Source organism: Falco biarmicus, chromosome 10, assembly GCF_023638135.1.
Source record: "Falco biarmicus isolate bFalBia1 chromosome 10, bFalBia1.pri, whole genome shotgun sequence".
NCBI lineage: Eukaryota > Metazoa > Chordata > Aves > Falconiformes > Falconidae > Falco > Falco biarmicus.
Genome location: NC_079297.1, coordinates 26,188,176 through 26,209,220, shown reverse-complemented (window position 1 = coordinate 26,209,220; position 21,045 = coordinate 26,188,176). Strand labels below are relative to the sequence as shown.

Here is a 21,045-nt window from a genome sequence, read left to right as displayed (position 1 = left end):
GCGTAATTATTATTTAAGAGTATACTGTTGAACTGGCTACGTTTGTAGGTTGGAATCAGCATAGACATGTTAGTACATTTAACTCTGGGAAGATCAGCAAAAAGTCAAAAAGCTGAAAATCACCAGCTGCTACTTAATAACGTTTTGGTGGTAGCCATTAAAAGAAAGGAATGAAGATGTTCAGAATATCCTTTAAAAGCAGCAAGGCAGGATTGTAACTGTAACATTAAATTATGAATTTGCAGTACGGTAAGGTTCATTGGAAGGCGTAACTGAATGCACGCTGTTGCAGTGCTTGAGAACGACTCAGGAGCAGTGTTTTCTGAGCTCCTGCAAAGAAGGCAGAATTCTGAAACATAAAACCAGGACAGATCCATACTCCCGGCTCCATGTAAACTATGGCAGATGATAGTAACCTGCTTTTCACCCCTTCTGTTAGTTTAAGGAGCAAATGCAAAGCTAGCTCGGATTTAACTTCTTTTAGAGTGGAAATAAAACATCTATTTGAATTATACAGGGTCTTTTTGAAGCTTTCCCTGTTGATAAGCAGAAACTGACTTGCTGTGCATGCTTTCTGATGAATCATGAACTAGTTACGCTGCTTCCCTAACAGGGCTTTTGATTTTATTAAGCTTGCAAATGACCTCAGTACTTGTGTAAAGGGAGGTCTCACGCTGAAGCAGCAGCGTTTACTTTATAATTAATGTTTGCCATAGCTCAGAGTTTTAGGCAATCAAAAATTCTTAACAATTGTAGGAGAATAGGGCAGGAAAACCTCTCATGTTCCAGCATTCTCCACAACGTATCTATCTTGATGTCCCTGTTCGCATGCTTATTTCTGATCAAGGCGTTTACTTTCCCAAATTAATCTTGCTCTCTTTCTAAAGCTGTCGATGAAGCTGTACGAATAATTACCGGAGGCCTACCTGAAATAGCCGTGGAAGGCAATGGACCTGTGGAAAATAACGCTATGCTCAATAAGGCTGTTAAGAGACCACATGAAGATTCTGATGACGATGAGGAGAAAGGATCTGTAGTTCCCCCCGTACACGACATTTACAGAGCACGGCAGCAAAAGAGAATCCGGTGAAACAAGTTTGGAGTTCTACTGTGATAAAGACTTGCATTGAATCCATCAGTCTCTTAAAAGTCAAGCATTTAAAAAGGACAGCTGCAAACAAACAAACGAAAAAATCTTGAAAATGGTTTTGTTACTGTGGTGCCTCTTCTCCCATATGGTTCTTGATCCGAAAACAGCCAGAACAACCTTAGAACATGCTCTGAACAAAACTAGGTTTTCGAAACCAAAAGTGCAAAATGTCAAAACTGCATTTTGTTCTTCAAGGGTGTTCACATCTACCACTTGAAATCTTGTGGGTTTTCAACAGTTTTATTTTAAAAACTGGATGGCTTATACTTGTGAAGCATTTTTAATTCACATTTTCTGGAAAACAGTTGTTCTCAGTTTGTTCATGTAGTGTCCTGCCTTATTGTTCGTTTTTATTTATGGCAGAATGTATGGAATCTGTTTTGTAGTTGAAAATGGGAAAAAACATTCCTTTAAAATAAAAGGATATCCATAACATCATGCCTCATTCTGGTTTTATTCAAACACAACAAGTTACTTCTTAAATATTACTCAGCCACTTCAAAAGCAATGTTAATAAAGACCATCACAGGAAATGGATCAGAGCATACATATTAGAATTAGCTTCCCCCCCCCTCCATTTTTCTAGAGGATACAGTATACTTTTAATTCCATGACTGTTTAAAGAAGAAGACAGCATCGTAAAACAAACTCGGTACATATTTCTAAGGTGGGCTGGATTGTCCAGGAGCACTGCTAACACAGTCCCTTCCTGGGTAACTGCACTGGTCTTTCCACTTCATATACAAAGCTAAATGTTAATGCATTAGCTACATAGTTTAACCAGTTACTTTCAAACAAGCCAACAAAAACACTGTATGAACTTCTGAAGAATTGGACTGTTCAGAATTGTATTCTGGTAAGACCATAAGAGCCCCTGTGGACTGCAGGAAACTCAGATACTCGGACAAGTTGAAATAGATTCCTGCCATCAGCAGTACAGATGACTGTAGGTCAGCACTCTGATCTACCAGGCTAAAAGGTGAAACAGCCAGCGCACGTATAACCCTAGAAATGTTGTCACGGAGGGAGGGGCTGGCCTCAGCAATCCTGGAATTCCTTTTTTTGCTTTGCCACTTCATCGTATTTCCCTAATTCTTTTAAAGAAGATGGAAAGAAACCATTTGTCAACCACTATCATTAAAAATAACAGCCTTGGAAAATCATTTAATGTGATTTGCGCTTGTGGGTGTTTATTACAGTCTCTTTAGCTCTTTCCTGTTGAAAGGCCTAGGACACCCCCCACGGAGGCACTTGTTCCCGCTGCGGTACCCCCAAAGGTAAGACTGAAGCCAGATGTGGGTACTGCGCTGCTTTCTCTGTGAGGTCTTAGGATCAAACCTGCTCTGCAAGGAGAGATGGGACTTACTGCATCGACCCTGCGAGCAATACGCCTGCACTAGTGGCCACAGAATCCATGCTTCGAGGGCAGAGTAAGCAGGACTTGGCCATCGTGGACATCCAGCCCCTGCATTCCAGAACCGGGAGCAGCCATCTCCTAGATTAAGCAAGTACAGTTTTACCTATTGATAATGCAGCCCTATTGGTTCTGGCACCAGTCACGTACTTAGAAAAGCCTTTGAGACGTATGTGGTTTCACCCTGATGTTGTTCCTGATCCTGGAGATCATCCCCTATAGCATCTAAATTTTTGTGGTATGCATCATTCACAGGGGCCTTTAAAGGCAGCTACTAGGCGATACTGCAGTATAACGCAACAGCAGCGGTTTGTAACTTCTGCAACTCTCATTTAACAAAAACGAAAACAGCTTTGTCTTAGTTATTTCTTTTTAATCCCTAGCAATAATGTTTCTGGTAGCTCTTTCTTTTGTCACGCAGACTACTGAATTCATTTTTTGGAGCTGCAGAGCTATAGGCTGTATTTTGACGTGGATCCTGCACTAATAACAAAGTACGGTAAGCAGATGCAGCCATTCTGAAGACCTCTGTAGTACCCTTTGCTGATTCAAATAATCAAACAGACCACACCAAAAACCTACGCAGAATTTCTTTCTTCTGGCTAACCAGCTTACTGGCTTCTGAGTTATCGAAGACAGACATCCATTTTACTATCCGAGTACATTTAGCCAAGAGAAAAATCATTTCTCTGAGCTGGTGAGCTCTGACAGGGTTTTGGTAGGTTGTTGGGTTTTTCCCCGTGGGGAAGGGGGTTTGTAATGAATGAGAAAAGATGTGTTTTATAGTTGCATAGGCTAGTACGGAATAAAAGGTCTGTCTTACCCCGCCTTCCTCCAAACTCAAAGTTAGCGCAGCTATCCGCACGCTAACATTTAAAGGAAAACTGGAAAGGGAAGCATCAGCACCAATACATAATCAAGTGCTTCCTTCTAGAAGCGCTATTATTTTGGTTGACTAGTTGATTAATAAAATGAACCTGGATGTTAGCAATAAAAGGGCCCTTTTATTTATTTCTTTTACATAACTTGTTGCGTTGTTGAAGACTACAATACATTCTACTTTGGATAGTCTAGTACTTGGGACACTTACTGTTTATCACTATGAACTCTGCTTTCATAAAATCATCAAATTTTGATTACTGTAGTACAGCGTTGTGCTCAACTCGAGGAAAATTTCAAACGAACTCGCCTCCTAGCTGAGCCTGAAATGGTGGTAAGGCTGTAAGATCATTGAGCTCTTCTGTGAACACTCACCTGTACAACATGTAGCTAATTAAATTGAAGACCTACAACTAGTTTAAGTTTTTCAAGAGCACCTCTACAAAGTGAAAAAAATCTTCTACTGAAAATATTCCCTGTATATTCAAACTAACACGAAATCATTCACTTTTCACAGTACATTAAAATCACTTATCCTTCCGATAGTGCTTTGCACTTCCTGGATATTTTTGAAGACGTGATTGAATATGCAACCATCTCCAGTTGTAGTTATAAAAAACAAGTAAAATTTTCAGCCTAAAGTCTCACACACTTCAGATCTGCCTTCTGAAAATGACAAAGATTTACTTTAAAATTAGTATTTCACATAAAAAGGAGTAAACTACTAGCAAAAAAAAGGTAAGAAATGCCACTTTTATCAAAACACTTTAGCTCTGCCCTTCTGAAGTCTTTACAAGAGATAAATACAGCTGCAATCTATAAGATTGCCACCTTTGTAAGTACTGTACATAGCAGAGGACAGTTACCCAATAACCAGAAAATTTGCTACAAAAATATATTATGTGTTTTGTAACATCTGCAGGTAAACAGCAAAAAAATGCTATTAAAAATGCAGTAAAATGCAGAAAAAACTAGTAGCCTACCGTACTAACCATAATGTTACAATAAAGTGCTGTTTGGCTTTGCTTTTTGCCTGTTAAATTTCCTCTTATCTAGAATTTTACCTTTCTGATTAAGTCTTTAAAGTAAGATATTTTTAAAGCCAAATCACCCCTTCTGGGAAGGACCGCTGCTAACCTGCTCTGGATTAATTAAACTAAATTCACGGTAAATTAGAGTAAAATGCCCTAAAATGAGCCACTTGCATACAAAGTTTGGTTCTTAAACTTGTCCTACCTAGCATCAGCTCAAAAATCTAAAAATTGCAGCCAGAAAACTACCAAGACATCCCCCCCGAGGTTGCATACTTACATTAAAAATGCATCTCTCCCCCACCATTTACTTCAGAACCCCTTTTGCATCTCAGGTATTTTCCTCACCAATCATCGCTAGTGAATTAAAAGGAACCAGTATTTACATGGAAAGCTGTTTTCCTAGACAAATATTGGTGCGATTTTTTAAAATAGCTGACAATACCGTAATTTGTAGCATACAAACTGGTTTTACGATTCTTCTGACTTCCCTACAAATTGGGATTCTTCCTTAGTCAGTATTTTGCCAAGGACTGCATCATAGTAAGGGCTGAAGACCATTTTGTTGTAGTTGACAAGACGAACATACTTGACAGCAACCTCTTCCAGCTCTCTTTGAATAGGGCCTAATCCTCCAGGAATAGCAGGTAACGATTTCTGGTGACTAGATGCAAGATAATTCTCCAGAAACTTTTGAATTCGAGAATCTGGAAAAATGGGACCAAGGGTTTGGGTTTGTTTTCGAAAGAGATAGTCAATGAGAAACAGCGTCTCTCACGTAAAACACAGAAAGCCTGAGCATAGAAAACAAGTACTTGAAACAGACTAAACGAGAAACCATGCACCACGTGCCACCAACCGTTGGACAAAGACAGACAAGCTTGAGCCACTTGAGAGCAGAGCGTTTTTGTCAAAGCGTACCTATTAGCTTGCATATGGTGTTATCCGGGTTGGCCACGGCTTGGATTTGTCCTTTCAGGACAGTCTCTCTCTCAGCTGAGAACGGTGTAAACCCGTGCTGGGAAAGGCAGCCGTTAACTTCAGCACACACCTTTTCACCGACAGTAGCCAAAGATTCCTTCAGGTTAAAGGAGCTAGAGAACATGGAGCAGAGCATTACTTCACTATATGGGTTATTGACTTTTTTTCCCCACCTTTTAAAAACAAACTATCCAATTATAGTTGCTTTATTTATCAAATGTAATGGAAGAAGCATAATCCAGATAAAGCCAGAACTACAAACAATACTACGTCTTTTATAGATGAAAAATAAAGTTGAGATACGAAACAAGGAGGTAGGATAGCATTAAATATTTCCAGCCTGCCCGAACAATCCGTACAAGCAAGAGCTGATTTTCTGGCCTACGCTGACAGCTCTGACTAACACAAAAACCTGTCACCTGTTGGAAGAAGGGCTCGCCGGAGTCAAGAAGACGCTCAATACGAGTTATGCATCGTGCTCAACTTTATTAGTTTCTAACACTACTTACATAGAACCGATACACATGCATATTCGTAAAGCAGAAATATAATTGGCTAGTAGTCTCTAAACACGTGTGGGTCTCACACCCCTAATTATCGTGACTAAAATAAGCATTCTATCCATGTAGCTAATTGTGTTGCTGTGCTTCCGCCTTGCGGTTTGTTACTCCCCGTATTCCCATACCGGGTGTCCCTATCTTTCTTGGCCCTGCACCCGCTTTCCCAGCAGCTGTAGCTTGTTACAGCCACGGCCTGTCGGCACAACATAATTACTCGGTCTCAGGATTCAAGAATAGCTCAAGGCTGCCTTTCTTGTTAACTTCAGCACAGCAACTTCAGCACAATTCTGATTACAGGCCTATTCTAATACCAGGCCCGGATTGTGCAGATCTTCAGAGACTCTAAGGCCACGCTTCTGCAGCCGTTCCTCTACAGTTACCAACCCGTAAGGTGTGCAGCAACCATTCTAAATGTGCAAGCAGCTTACTGCACCGCACTCAGATCCTTGAGGGAGCCTGGCCCAAGCCGTGGGCATCGTTAGTTACTTGCACTCTCACGTGCCAACCAAGCATCATGAAAAACATGCTCTGAAAAAAGCAACAGTACGTATCAGAAAAGAACAGAGCAAGAAAAGATTGTTCTGTCCGAGTAAGCTGAAAAAAAATTGTCATCCTGGGCTCATAAAAAGCCCCCATCTCTCCCTCTATATATTCTGCAGGCCACAGGCAGAAAGAGGCTTCAACTGACTGTTCACCCCGGTGAACACAGAACTGTGCCCACGCCTGTGTGACTAGGACTACGCGATACTCACGGCAGGTGCATTCCCGTCAGCAGCACCTTGACAATGGTTTTGATTTTCTCAGCAAATCCAGGCACATCCACGAGTGCCGAGCCTGCCGCACCAAATGTGACCAGGAGGACCGTCCCAATCACGAGGAGTTGCTCCAGCTCCAGCTGTATTTCCTGGAAGCGGGCCTGGTCCATCAGCACTGTCTGCAAAGAGTGAGGAAGCCAGGACAGAATAAAGTCAGTCTGCTGGGCTCTGAAGTGACATCACGCTGCCCACCTATTCACAGCAGCAATTACAAGACAGAAAAGAGCAACGCGTGCTCAGCAGGCAAGTATCAGGAACAAAATGAAAAGATTTAACTCCTCTTTCCCAACTGAGTTTCAATTCTGAAAAATAAGTACCTGTTAGACAGGAGAGCTACAGGAGCTCTCAATCAAGAGAAAAATGTTTTAGTATTGTACTTGTCGCAAGGCTACAAATCCAGCTTCTGTTATACACCAGAAATAGAAAAACCAGAACAAGCACGGAAATAAATTTTTCTGTTGAAAACCTACTTCTGGAAAAGGCCTGTTTACATGATCCCACTTTAGGAGCTTCAGATAGGCCTGATTTTGGACAGCTGTGGAGCACAAGGCAGAAGCTCCACCAGTGGCACCGTCACCACTACAGTGGGGAGGCAACATTTTACATCTCAGCTTTACCAGATCATCTGCTGCTTCTTGCAACCACCTCGTGACAAGGTCTAAAGAATCTGGAAAAGCAAGGAAAAAGAAACCTTGTTAAGAAAATTCCTTTTCAAAATTGGGGTTTTTCACCAATAATTTCCAAATAATCCCATTACTAGTACCCATGATGTAAGTTATTGACATGCATTTCATTTATTGCATTAAGCAGAACATCTGAAACAAAATTAAAACGACACAGCTAGAGGAAATGGGAGGTGAGGTGATGCTAGGTAATTATGCCCTACACTGTATCGAAATGAAACTGAACTCCGGTGTACTAAGTGCAGAACTGTTGTTCCGGCAGATTTTTTTCAAACCACAGTTTTGGGGCACAAGCTGTCATTTACCATATGAATTCCAGAACTTATAAGAAAATCTGATTTCGTTTCACGATCTACAAGCAAAGACACGCAGTTTACTGGGAGGTCAGAGGGGAAGAAAGAAAGGAACAAAGTCATACTTGGCTGTTTCTCAAGAAACTCCTGAAACTTCCTTCTTTCATATTCAGCAGACTGCTGCATTAATTTTGGCCTAATACTACTGACAGCGAAGTTTGCCATATCCATTTTCATTAGGTCTAATACAGAGAAAATTGCTCTAAACAAACAAACAGAAAAAGTTATTCAAGGCTGCAGATGTTGAAGAGGTACTGTTTACAAGATTTATTACAGATTGTCTAAGGAAAGAGCAAAAACATGCATGGGAAACGTTAACAGGGTGCTTAACAGTTTACGAGCATGAGACAGAGCTTGAGGAAGCATGTATGTGCATGCATGTGCTTCTTCCAAGTAGGAAATAAATCTTGCTCTCCTGTAAAACACCTTCCATGGAATTAACTTTACTAGCTCCATAGATCATACTTCCCAGGATATGCAATATCGTATGTTGAATACGTCAAAAGACACCTAGGTTTCCCAGCTCGCCTGCTATCTGATGGCAGCCTATCAAGGCAGTCTGAGTGGGAAGTGAATAATCAGACCCAAGGGGGGGGGTGGGGGGCGGGGGGGAAAGAAAAGAAACGAACAAACAAAAAACACCAAAGAAAAGCACCTCAATTTCAAAGCAACCTAATTCCTGCTGGCAGCATTTCTGCCAAGTCAATCCTGAACTCCTGGAAGCTTATCGAATTAGAAACCAAGGTGAATGAAATCTTCTAACTACTGAGACCTTGAGCTGTTCAACTGTTCTCATGGTGACAAAGCAGAAGCCTCCACCCTCCCAGACGTGGTAGGTACGCTCCCTTTAGAACTGAAAGGATATTATACAGGGAGCAGGGTGGTGGACCTCAAACTGGGGGGAAAGGACAAACTGGTTGGAGAACGGCAATACCTTTTTCCTATGCTCTTGCTTGCTTTTTTTCCCCTTCTGCTGCTGCTATTAAATTCTGAGACAAACTGACCGTTCACCTGCTATCTTAAGGTTTATATCTATTTGGCATTTAAGGAATGTCCTTCAGTGACAAGCGGGAGCCAAACGAATACCCCAATTCACCAGAACCAAGGTGGTACTTGTTGAAGACTTCTCTCCCCTTCACCCCCACAACTATATCCCTTTCCCTATCACTTTTTTTCTACAAAGATTTGCAGGTTGCCCTGCTGGAACACACACCACACACCCCCCACATGTAAAATTATTTAAGGAACCCTCAACATGACTAATAAATACCATTTCAGTACCTGAACAGAGGAACTATTTCATGAATATCTTTCAGTTTCTTAATTTCTTCATCTCGCGCTGGAGCACAGAGAGCCCCCATCATCCCAATAACAAATTCGACCAGCTTAGAAATGTCAAGGGCCCCATTCTCTGCCTCCTGTTTTATCAAATCCAGATCGAGAACTTCTGTAATCTGGCTTCTCAGCCTAGTATGACCAGGCAACAAGAAAGACAGGAGATTCTGAAATGGAAAGATTTTAACAGTCCCTTAGTTCTACATATCAAAGGCTACAAGGATGGAAACAGTTACTGAACCACTTTTTATTTAAACCGATTGCCCTTTACAAGTGGAATTTTTTTTATTATTTTTTTTTAAACCAACCATTCACCAACTCCAAATATTTCACCTCATTCTGTATGAGTCTGAAGTTACTAAGTGGTAAATACTCTGCAGTACAGATCATACTCCAGACTACCGTGCTTGGTTTTGTCAGCCCAGTGTTGGGGCATCTCACTGATTCCATAAGTAGTAGCACTGACGTAACACGAAGGAAGCACGGAATTATGAAACTAGGATTATTTACCTCTTAATCATTTTACATGGCTTTGCATTTGTTTTTACATTCAATTGTCTCCTCTGGGGTTATACAACTTACATATGTTCACAGTAATGAAAAAGACCAAGAGAGCCCTTTATGAAAAGCCAAACTTCAGCCACTTTTGCTCATTCATATCAACGCAGCTACTCAAATTCAATCATTTACCTTGATATCACGTCATCTTACCTCTTTAATTTCTCCCAATAGTTTAATCGCATGGTCATATGTCGGTGGATCTTCCTTTAGCTGAGCTTCCAGACAATCCCAGAAAGCTTTATGCACAATATCTCTTACTTTTTTTTCTAAGCTGTGGGTAAATACGAGCAGTTAAAAAGAACAACACTTGTCTGTGCACCACCTTACAAAGATAACCTGCAGCTCCTGAAGAACAGCATGCAATAATATGAATATGATATGATAATGAATATATGACAATTAACAGAGAAGAAATCTGTCATTTTAAGTTACTCAGAAAAGCAAGAAAAACTGGACATAGGATTTGGAATGGCTTATGTCTTAATAAAAGGTTACACACAAGCAAAGGCAGCTACAAATTAAAATCCATGAAAGTATCATATGCTATGTCTAAACTAAACAACCAGAATAAAAAAAAAATCCCAAAATTACAGCTTGCCTTGAAAAGACCAGTTTTCATGTTCCTTTCAAAAGCCTCACTAAGTAGATGCAATTCTTCTAAAGTAAAATTCATTAAGTAAACCTAACAGAAATGAAGTAGCTTCCCTGACACAAAAGCTTCTGCATTTTGCATGAAAATTGCAACTCTTCCATGATAAAGGCCCAGTTCAGTTTCTGTAAAAAATCCAATGAAATAAAAATTTCCACTGCTTCAGTACCGATTCCTAATTCAAAAATACTGACAGTTACTCCTCTGCAGCAGCCTGGCTCCTGGTCACACCGGGTTTAACAACACTGAAGAAGTCAAACGCTCACACCTACACACACGCGCAAAGGACAGCCACGACAAACACCTCTGCCTCCATGTGCAGCTGAGGTTCGGCCAGTGCCCAGAGGCACTTATGCCCCGTGGCCCTCTAAGTAGCCAGCACAGTAGCCACAACTGCCTTCTCCAACCGCTCCTCTACGTGTACGTTCAGCTGCAGGGGGATCTAAGCCTGAGACACACCGACATTTCACCCAGGCAAGACTCCAGGATCTTTTTTCAAGCACAATCTGAATGATTGCTCTTTCCTGGGTGGTAAATAGCTGCACACAAAACCTTCCCAAAAGCCAAACACCGGGATCTTGTACGAAAGCAGGCCTGGCCCATCACACAGCGCAGGCACCCCTGAGCAAGGTGACCTCTACGATACATCTGTTCCTGTGGCCAGGTGAAGAGAGGTGAACAACTACAGCCACTACTCAACATCAGTGAGGAAAAGCACCCAACTTCCTGAAGTGCAGCATAGGTCCCCAGCTTTTCCTTCTTTTTCTTTTTAGTTTTTCTTTTTTTAAGGGACTGGTGAAAGAAGAAAGGATGGAAAACAGAAAACATGCTAAAAATCCTTCTTCTTCCCTGAAAAATGCTGAGATTCAACTTTATGGCACTGAGGCATACCAGAAAAGTTATCCACTCTCACAGCACATTTTCACATCAGAAATCCACATGAAGGAACACGGAGCAGAAGCAGACACCGAATAAAATAGCACTCTCTTAACTGTGGGACTTCAGATGAAGCATTTATTCTTAGCCATCAACTGCCTATCACAAAAGATGCTGAGACAGAGAGGATAACACAGGAGAATGAGTTTTGCACGTCTCAGGCCCACTTGCCAAGCGCTTGGTCCAGAGGCAGCATTTGTGCAGGCTAGAGACAGGTCTTGCTTCGTGGGGCCGCACGTGAATTCCACACAGCCAGCAAGTGAGGCAGCAGAGGGGGACGGCACCACCCCACCTGGGCTTGCCTAACAGACAAGGCACACACTGACAGACGGTGCTGAGAAGACAGATCAAACCATTGCTTGAGCTCTAAAATATCCAAGTCTTGATGGACAACAGATGCCTATTGTCACATGCTAGCTCAATGTTGTTTGTCCTCAGCATTTAAGGAGGCTACGATTCCACTTCCTACCAACTCAGAGGCCAAGGCGAGTAAACAAAGTCTAGCAAAGGCCCTCTTCTGCTCCATGCAACCCTTACTCAAAGGCAATTCCTGCTGGGACCAGGAGGTTCAGTGTAATTAACAGCATGAGCACATTTTCTCTGGTTACTATTGTTCAGCATTCCACAGCCACTAATAAAACACCACTGGTACAATACACTGGTGTCAGAGCTGGAAAGACAGCAACAGTCCAGGTGAGAAGAGAAGATCAGCCTGTTCCCATCGCTGCCTTTTCTGTCAGGGATAATTCTAGTTTCAAGCAACGACCCCTCATTACTAATGCTAACGGGAACCACATCACCATGTTTTGGCAGAGATGGGCATCAGTACGACCAATTTCCATAGAGGACAACCAATGCCAGTCTTTTAAAAGCCATCTTCTCCTGCAACACCCGTGAAGGTAACATGCTCCGAGGTCTCTCTCTCAAATGCAGATACATACAGACAACAGTGGTGCCACTGTGGACCAAACTCCTTCCACAAAATATGCACTCACTTTCACAAATCAACCCAGGAAACACATTGCCAGCCACATCTCTGTGTGTGTGAAAGAAAGAGCAGCAGCAGAGGAAGCTTCTGTAGACAGGGCTGGGGCAGCTACGCTGGCCAATATGTGACCAGATTACCACGGCTTCTTTTGTTCTCCCTCTCCCCTGTCACCAGGGGACAGAATTCCTGTAGGTCACGCAGAGAAGAAAAGACTTTCAACTTAAAAAGAGCAAGGACTAACCTAATAAAACATAGGAATCTGTTCCCAAAAAATCCCTGGAAAAAGAGACATAAAAAGCTAAAATGATCAGTTTCATCTTAGTCCCACAGGCAGTCAAAGCTTGAAAGTTGCTAAGGGTGCACCTGCATCTGAAGCTAGACTTGGTATCAGAAAACTGCAGTCTCAGACTCCTGGGACAAGGGGACACAAAGAGAAACCACACCACACATGCCCAAACAATTACTCCTAGAGGTTCACCTTTCACCCACACATTCCTGGGGAAGCAGAACTGCACGCTTACCACCTTCTTCTTACATTCTTTCCTACATCCTGCCAGGCATTGCCAGAAAAGATACTAGCCAAAGCCTTTTCCTGATCCACCAGAGCTGGTCTGCAGTTCTATAAATGCAAGTTTTATCTATGTGTCTATTTGGTAACGATCTTACCTGTGTTCTGGTAATTCAGCTGGTTTTATCTGGAAGTCTCCATTAACAACAATTTCATGCGCTAATGCCATGTTGGTTACGCCCTTAGCTGTTTCCATGAGCTCTTCTACCGACACAGGCCGAGGAGGACTGGCTGCAACGTAAATTAAATTGTCAGTAATCTACAAAAGTCTGTGGAAAAAAGACTGCTAATACTTTTGGACTCTTTCCACCTTGACAGTACAGAGGGCCAAAAGACAGTACCGTCTGAAGATTCTCCTTTCTTTCCCTTCCTTTCCCAGCTGGTGGATGACACAGGTTTGGAGTATTACAGAAAACCAAGGAGTGAACTCCCGCTGATACTCCGGGCGCAGTATGTTAATTGCTTCCAACTTCTATCAAGCTCTTTTAAAAAACAAAATGAAAAAACCCCGACACCCAAGCCCCCACTTCTTTAGGACCGCTTAATAGCAACTTAGCATCTTTCTGCATACCGTAGGAAGAAATCATTAAAAGACTAGTATTTTCACCATGCTGCTTACCCGATTATTGTGCAGATGTTGCCATTTCAATTTTATATTTTTCAAGGAAGTGACTTCATCTCTAAAGCAGTCGGCAAACAAACCACCATTAGCATAAGCAGTACACGCTAGCAGCTAATTATTCTCACTGCTTCCAGTGCAACTGGCGCTTCTCCAAACTCTTTTTTCTCCCCCAGAGGCCACCATCCAAGCAACAAAGGATGTCAAGACCTAGTCCCAGCACCAATGCCTAAGACCTCTTCCTCTGGCAGGCATTTGGGACTAACAAGGATGGGCAAACAGCTTCAAATTGGGCCCTAGGGCATACCAGCGAGTAGGAGGAAGCACCAAACCCAAACAAACAGGCCAGTTTTCATTAGGCAGGAGAAAAAGGTGTAGTGACTGACTGCAGAAACCTAGAAGGTAGAAGAGGGACAGGGACAGTTTCAGAAAACTTAAATTGTTTCCTGGATGCACTGGAGAATTATGGCTCCTAATTGTTCTTTACTACATAACATCCTCCTGGGACACTACTGGCATTGCTGTAGTGCAGAAAGTGTCGCAGCCCTAAAACCAAGTCAATATGAAGGCAGAGAAGGTGCCAGGGGTGTAGGGCAGGCTGGTTAGCAGAGTAATCCTATCCCCACTGAAGCCAGCTGGAAGTTGCCACCGATACTTAGTGGTGAAGATTTGAAGATTCCTCCTGCTAGCTAGCACCAGTGCAAGCAGTTTGTGTGAGTGTCAAAATCAGAAGCACCACCACAGCTCCCAGATATCTGAGAAAAAGGAGAAGGCTAGATCATTAGTGTCCTCAGGCGAGGCAGACACTAATGGCAGGGTTCATCCCAGCTCCTCCAGAAAACACCTAGTGGAGCAGAAGCAGGGGAAGAAGGCACAACGGAATTGCCGTAAGGGAGCGATCCCTCTCTGCAGTTCATTCAGTTCCCAGAAGGAACGGAACCAACCAGGGATCTTCATGGCCTGTGTCCACTGAGATATGTTTTAGGCAAACTATCTTGACTGTCTCATTTGAGAACCCAGTTTAACTGGACTTAAGCTAGTAACATATAAAAGGTCTTTTAAAAGTAGCTGTCCACCATCTGCCTGCCATTCAGAGCTGTTCCAAGCACGTACAGTGTGGGTCCAATGTGCTGATTTGTCATCGGTATCTTGCTCTTTTTGTGCAGCCCTCCTAACCCTTATTTCATTCTGCTTGGAACTTAACCTTGCACAGTGACTCTGGGAACACAGCAAGGATTGATATTCTGAGAACCAGCAGCACGACGAAGTTTACAGCTGAATGAGAGTGCTCTTGTCTGACGGCCAAATGACTTCACTCCAGCAATGGATGCACTAAAAGCTAAGACTCTTTCATTTACCAAAGAAGGCTCTTAAATCGTGTTACTTCATTCTCATATTAGATCTGCTCCCTTACAAAAGCCGAGGGCTTGAGACCAGCGACTTCTTTGTGGTACAATGCAGTGCAAGACTGTGCTATGCATTTTAGTTTCGCGTGTTCATAGCCTCTCTCCGTACATACACTGCATCTCCTATCAGGCCACCAGCAAGACACAAGAACACAAACTCCCTCAGAACACTGTTAAACACTGAACACTGTTAAAAAATAAAAAGAATGTAACAAATAAAATGTTACATGCAGAGACACTCTCTACAGAAACTCGGAACTAGTTATATGGGAAATTCTGCCTCTTCGAATTGAATCCCTGGGACCAGAAAACTTCCCCTTGGTTTTATCTATAGATTTGCCAGAAACAACTGGTAGCCATACTGCAGCCAGCTCCTCACGTTAAAAGCAGAATGACAAAGAAAAATAGGCCCTGAGAATAAACTTAAAATACGCAGTCCTGCTTGACACTAGAAATAGTATGAGAATTAAAAACACAACTTTCTATCTGTATTGGGAGGGGGGTGACAGGACATTAGTCTGTTGATAACAGCCTTCCTTGCCCTGCAGTAGAAACAGAGGCTCCAACAATCCAGAAGGTTCAGCTGATAATGCAAACGGCAGCAACAGTTTAGCTAGAATATACTGGAATAGTGCTTATCCTTTCCATGAGCAGGAAAGGTATGCAAACATGCATGCCTACATGCAAGGATATTTAAGATATATGTGGCTCTGAGCAACACGGTTACTGCGTACAATTAAGTACCAAAACAAAACAGCGAGAAAGGTGTTACAGTTTCAAAGCAAATGATCAGGAGTCACACAATATTTAATTGCAGAACAGTCCAGCTTGCACAGAACAGTGTAAAAAGCTAGGATTGTCTCCTCCAAAAAGTTAGAGAATTTACTTTTTTTTTTTTACCCCCTTTATAAAGCACTTTCGCTTACACTTTGACGTATCATCTCCATGTGACCCTGGAGCACTCTGTCGTATTCTTTTTCTGATAGACTGATCCGGGTTGTCCACGCTCTCCTCTTGACCATCCTCCAAACCACTCAACTTTTCTTCACTTGAATGTGGCTTGTCAGGATTCTGAGACATTTTCAGTTGGTTCTTTTCCAAAAAAGAAAAAAGATGAAAAAGTGAATGAACATGCACTTTATAACATGGCTGAGTGGGTAAACATCATCAGGAGTTCTCTTGATGAAGAAAAAACTAAGAAGGAAAGAATTCTTATGAGGAATTATATGACGTTATTCCCATAATGGTAGGTGACCTGGACTCAATGACTCACTTCCCATCTTAGATAAAATGGGATGCTTTCAACACAGCTACCATTTACTTAATCTGCATTCCCAGCAAGTTCTCAAAAATCTGAAACAGTTCCCTCACCATAATGCCTACAGACGAGAAAAAAAGATATATTTAATTTTCCTAGCATTGCTTATGAGAGAGCAGTGAAAAACACCTTCAAAATAGTATTAAAAACATGTTTTGCAGAAAGATTATGTTAAATGAGACATTTCCCCACTATACAACACTGTCTTTCTCCACATAACGTACTCCTGAATTATGATCTGCCCCAACCGCTCAGAACACAAAAAGTTTTCACTCTGAGTCACCCAAAAGCATTAAGAAGCAGGAAAAGGACTAGAGTGTTTGCAGTAACAGTTTTTATGAATATAAAACTCTACTCCCACATTTTCTTTCCATAGAAGAGTCATGATTTATGCATATAGATTTCTTTATATGGACAGTAAAGAACACAAAGCATTTCAAATATTATTTATTAAATATTAGATATTAAATAATATTACATCACAGATACCTGCAGTGTACCCAAAGTTACACTGAAAAAATGACCATCCCCATCTATTATCTTTACTTATTTCATATTCAGATTTCACTCTGAAGAATATAATTTGCACATCTTAACATTGAAAACTCTCTATCGTACAGGAAGCTCCTGTTCAGAATTCATTTTTACAAAAATCTTAAAAGCATATGATGTCTCTAACTCAATTAAATAACCTGGATGTTCTGTGAAGCGGGAAGTCAGGAAGAGTCTGCCTTTCAAAAAAAAGGGCGCAAAGCTAGCTCCTGGGAAAACAACTTCCCCTCTCACCTAGTATCCCACCATCCCCATTTTCAAAATTTGATAGAAGGACTCCCTCAGCAAGAGGTACTGCCTCCAGAGGCACCTCACAGCTACTAGGAAAAAAATACTTGCAATGTCAAAGGCTACACCAAAGAGGATGCAGCGTAACCAAGCAACTGTAGAATGCAAAACACAGCACTGAGATCTACTTTTTTTTCTTCATACAACAGCTGTAATAACTAACCCTACTCCATCAGTGCTTAAATCTATTGCACCAATGTGATTCCGGAAATCTCAGTACATGTAAGGAATGGTTTTGTTCTATAGCCATGACTCAGGATCATCGTCTTGCTAGATGTACGATACACACCACAACACACTGTCCACAGCACTGCGATTTCTATTTAGAAAAGAAAAACAAAGCATAAAAAGCATGGGATAAATTACACAGGCAAACCAAGACAGCAGTACAGGTACTGTTAGACCCATGGATTAGCCTCCAACTTTAGCTGGAACAGTCACTGATGAACCTGCTCCAAAGGCTTGACCATCTCTCCCTTCACACGCACAGACAATTCCAGCTGGGACAAGGAAGTGACAGTTCGTGCAAAGCTGCAGTCATCTTGCCACCCTTTTAACTAAGGCAGGGACAGCCTCAGCGAGGTGCAACGCAAGGCATCCAAACCAGCCTGCAAGTGGGAAGCCACTGGTGGGAAACCAGTGACGTGCTCCAGGAGAAACAGACCTCAGGTCTAGCAGACAAAAGGCCTGTTGCTGCAAACACTCTAGCAGGAAGAGGACAAGTAGCTCTGTTAATAAAGGGGCAGTTAACAGAGAAGATCATACCAACAGTAGCAATCAAAAATGTAAGACAGGACTGGTTAAACAGAGGAGGGAAATGTGTTGTTGAATCTGGTTAGAATAAAAGCGCTGTCATAAAGGCTTCCCCGTTCATACAACCAGACTAGACGGTTGCTATTCTTATCCATTCTCTTCCACAGAGCATCCTCCTGAAGTCAAAATCTGAAGCACAAAGATGACTCAACCGAAGACCCACTCAGGTCTTTAATGCTCGTGACACTTCACAGTGCCTTACAGTCTCTCCCTGCGCTTTATCTTCACTACCCTTAGAAAGGTAGAGAAATACTGTGCTATAGCTTGCTTACAGAGGGCAAACTGAGGTGTCAGTTAAGTTTGAGGACTCGCAGAAGATAAATCACAGAAGATAAATGACGATAACCACTCTCATAATCACTGCCCCAAGCTGTGCCCACCAGGCCATCACTCCTACCGTGCAGGCTACATCCTAGAGTACCGCCTTCCAAAACATGGCACAGCAGGAGCTACAGTCTCAATTCCAACGATTTCATTTAACTACTGTTTGTTTTAAAATGGTCCCGTTTCAGCTGTGGCAAGCGGGTACGAGAACCGCTGGGCCATTCAACCAAAGGAGGCAATCAGCCCCACGCGGGGGTTTAGCTGTCGCATTTGCAACAGTCCGCTCTCTCCTGCTGGATTACCGCTATTATCCGCCAGAACACATCCAGAACAGATCCTCTTTCCACTGGGTGAATGCGCTCCACAATACCCCTTCCAAACGCGTGGTCATCACCTTTCCTCTCACAGCAGCATTTCTGACTCAGAACAGAATACAGTCTACGTGTTGGTGCCTGCCTTCAATTTATATTTTATATATATATAATATATATATTATATATATATTATTATTATATATTTATATTTTATATATATATATATATATATATATATAATTTAATCAAAACAGAAGCGTGAGGGAAACCCCAGCAATTTAAAATTTAAACAAAACGTTTTCCACGGGTTCTCTTCATGCAAAGGCCTTAGATCACCCAGGCACGCAGCATCCATTGAACCTGCTGTGCCCGGGCTGGGGCGCCGCAGCGCCCGGCTCGCCGCCCCGACGGGCCGCACCCGCCGCCGGGCACAGGCCCCCCCGCGTCCCCCGCCACCCCGGCCGGGGCTCCCGCATGGCTCCTGCCCCAATTCCAGGGGAACAGGCTCCCTCGGGAGGTGTCATCCCCCCCACCCCGCCCCGCTCCGTGCAGGCCGCTGGAAGCCTCCGGGCCCTCCGCACCCCCATGCCGGACACCCCCGGCCCCTCCGCGCCCCCGGGCACCCCCCGCCCCGCAGCGCTCCCGCAGGGAGCCACAGCGGCGTGGCTCGCAAGGGCGAACCGAGCCCCTCGCCGCGGCCCCGGCGTGCCCCGCCAGCCGCCCAGCGGGCGCGTCACGGAGCAGAAAGGGGACAGAGGAGCCCCAGCCGCCCTCCCCGGCCAACAGGCCCCGCGGCCGCTCCCAGCGCTGCGGGCCGGCCCCGCCGCCCCAGGCCCGCCGCAGGCCCGGCCGCCTCCCAGCCCAGCCCAGCCCCGCGGCCGCCCGCCGCCCCCTCGCCGCCTTACCGCCGCCGGGAGCGGGGGCCGCGGGCAGCGGCTGCAGCGGGGCGGGCGGCCGGCCCCGGTTCCCTGCTGCCGGCCGGCGGTGCGCGCTGGGCCGGACGAGCAGCCCCAGCGCAGAGGCGGGCCGCAGCGGCTGCCGGGCCGTGCGGGAGCGGCCCCCGCCGGCCCGGCCCACCCCGCCGCCCCCCCGCGCCGGGCGGGGCCAGCAGCCCCCTCCCGCCGGGCGCAGCGAGGGCCTGCGGGCGACCCCCGGTGTCACGGCTGGCCGCCGCCTCCCGGGGCCGGGGCTGCCGCTGCAGCCGGGGAGCGGGAACCCACGGCCCGGGCTCCGCAGCCGCACCCCAGCAGCCCGCACCGGCGATCGGGGCCTGCCTCGCTGGCTGGGGCTGAATGCCCCCGGCCCCCAGGGAAGGAGGCGGAGGCTTGGCATGGCTGTCCCGCGTTCGCTCAGCACCCTACCCGGCCCACACCGCCACCATCGGCCCCGCGGCCGAGCTTCGGCCGCAGGTGCTGTGAGATGGGCTGCATCACACCCAGGCAGAGGGAAGGCTGTGCTGGCCCAGCCTCATGCCCTTGGGCAAATGCCCCTGCCCGGGCCTTCTCCACAGACCGCGTTTCTGTCCCTGAAAGCAAGCTGGGCACCCAAGCCAACGCCGTGACTCACAGTGCAGCCCTGCCTGTAATTTGGAACTCGTAATGCCCAGAGGCAGGGTGTAATTTTCTAGATAGAAATCTCATCCTCTCAACACCGATGTTACAGGGTATAGGATCAGAACATACTTCTGCTGAAAAGGCACGTAAGTAACTTAAACAATCAGAAATTCTCAGAAACTACCTTTCTACCCCACATTTTAGAAGTGTGACTTAAGCCATTTTTTTTCATGAGAGACTACATAATCTCATGAGAGACTTACAATCAAAAGCTTTCAGTTAAGACTAATAGCTACCAAAAATAACTACTAAGAAGGGTTACACTTCCCTCCATACTATTAGTTTTCAAGAACTGGTTATCTTTTAGAAGTCCTTTCTAACTGACTAGAATGAGACTCTTACATGTCTCTCTTCCAGCCCCCCCCAGAATACAGTAACACATTGTCCTGCTGCACCAAGTCATCATCTCACTTTCAGAGAAAGCACTCTGGAGAAGCTCTAATAGCGGTGTCCGTTGCCACTGCTCGAGTGAAGAGTTACTGATACATTACAGAGTAGTATTACACAAGTAGTATCTTGGATAGGATTGTGTTTCTAAAACCAGCTCACCACACGTTTTTGTAACAGTTATTACTTTGTTTCCGTTATTAAATGACCCTTGATCCCACACTCAAACTAGCTTCTTCCCCCCCCCCCCCAATAAGATAACAGAGCTCTATCAAGACTCCGTACGAATAAAATTTCTTGCAACAGTAATTAAGTTTTGCTGGCACCATCCCAAAGATAACAAGCGTCAAAATTAGATCTCTAATCACGCTATACATTTCCCTGCCTGCTGTTACACAGCTTGGGATTTCCACTGTAGACTAGACAGATAAAATATACAGCCATAAGAAAACCCAAAGGCCTTTAATTTGTTCCAGTTCTTTTCTAATTACAGCTGGTGACATCTGTA

At 44.1% G+C, this 21,045-nt stretch overlaps 2 protein-coding genes across 4 annotated transcripts in view; one reads left to right on the top strand and one right to left on the bottom strand.

Annotated features, from left to right (window-relative positions):
- Window positions 1–1,585, top strand: part of CSTF3 (cleavage stimulation factor subunit 3) — a 50,853-nt gene extending 49,268 nt beyond the window's left edge. For all 3 annotated transcript variants that reach the window (XM_056354816.1, XM_056354814.1, XM_056354815.1), the window contains one exon: window positions 888–1,585. In XM_056354816.1, coding sequence (XP_056210791.1) covers window positions 888–1,090 — 203 coding nt within the window. In that variant the 3' untranslated portion in view covers window positions 1,091–1,585. The remainder of the gene's footprint in view (window positions 1–887) is intronic.
- Window positions 1,586–19,589, bottom strand: TCP11L1 (t-complex 11 like 1). The gene is made up of 10 exons (XM_056354817.1): window positions 19,443–19,589; window positions 15,855–16,020; window positions 13,002–13,134; window positions 9,913–10,033; window positions 9,148–9,368; window positions 7,932–8,068; window positions 7,301–7,497; window positions 6,768–6,949; window positions 5,396–5,568; window positions 1,586–5,181 (listed from the first exon to the last, which is right to left on the bottom strand). The coding sequence occupies exons 2-10, from the start codon at window positions 16,006–16,008 to the stop codon at window positions 4,946–4,948; spliced, it is 1,554 nt and encodes a 517-aa protein (XP_056210792.1). The 5' UTR covers window positions 16,009–16,020; window positions 19,443–19,589; the 3' UTR covers window positions 1,586–4,945.
- Between the last annotated feature and the right edge of the window lie 1,456 nt (window positions 19,590–21,045).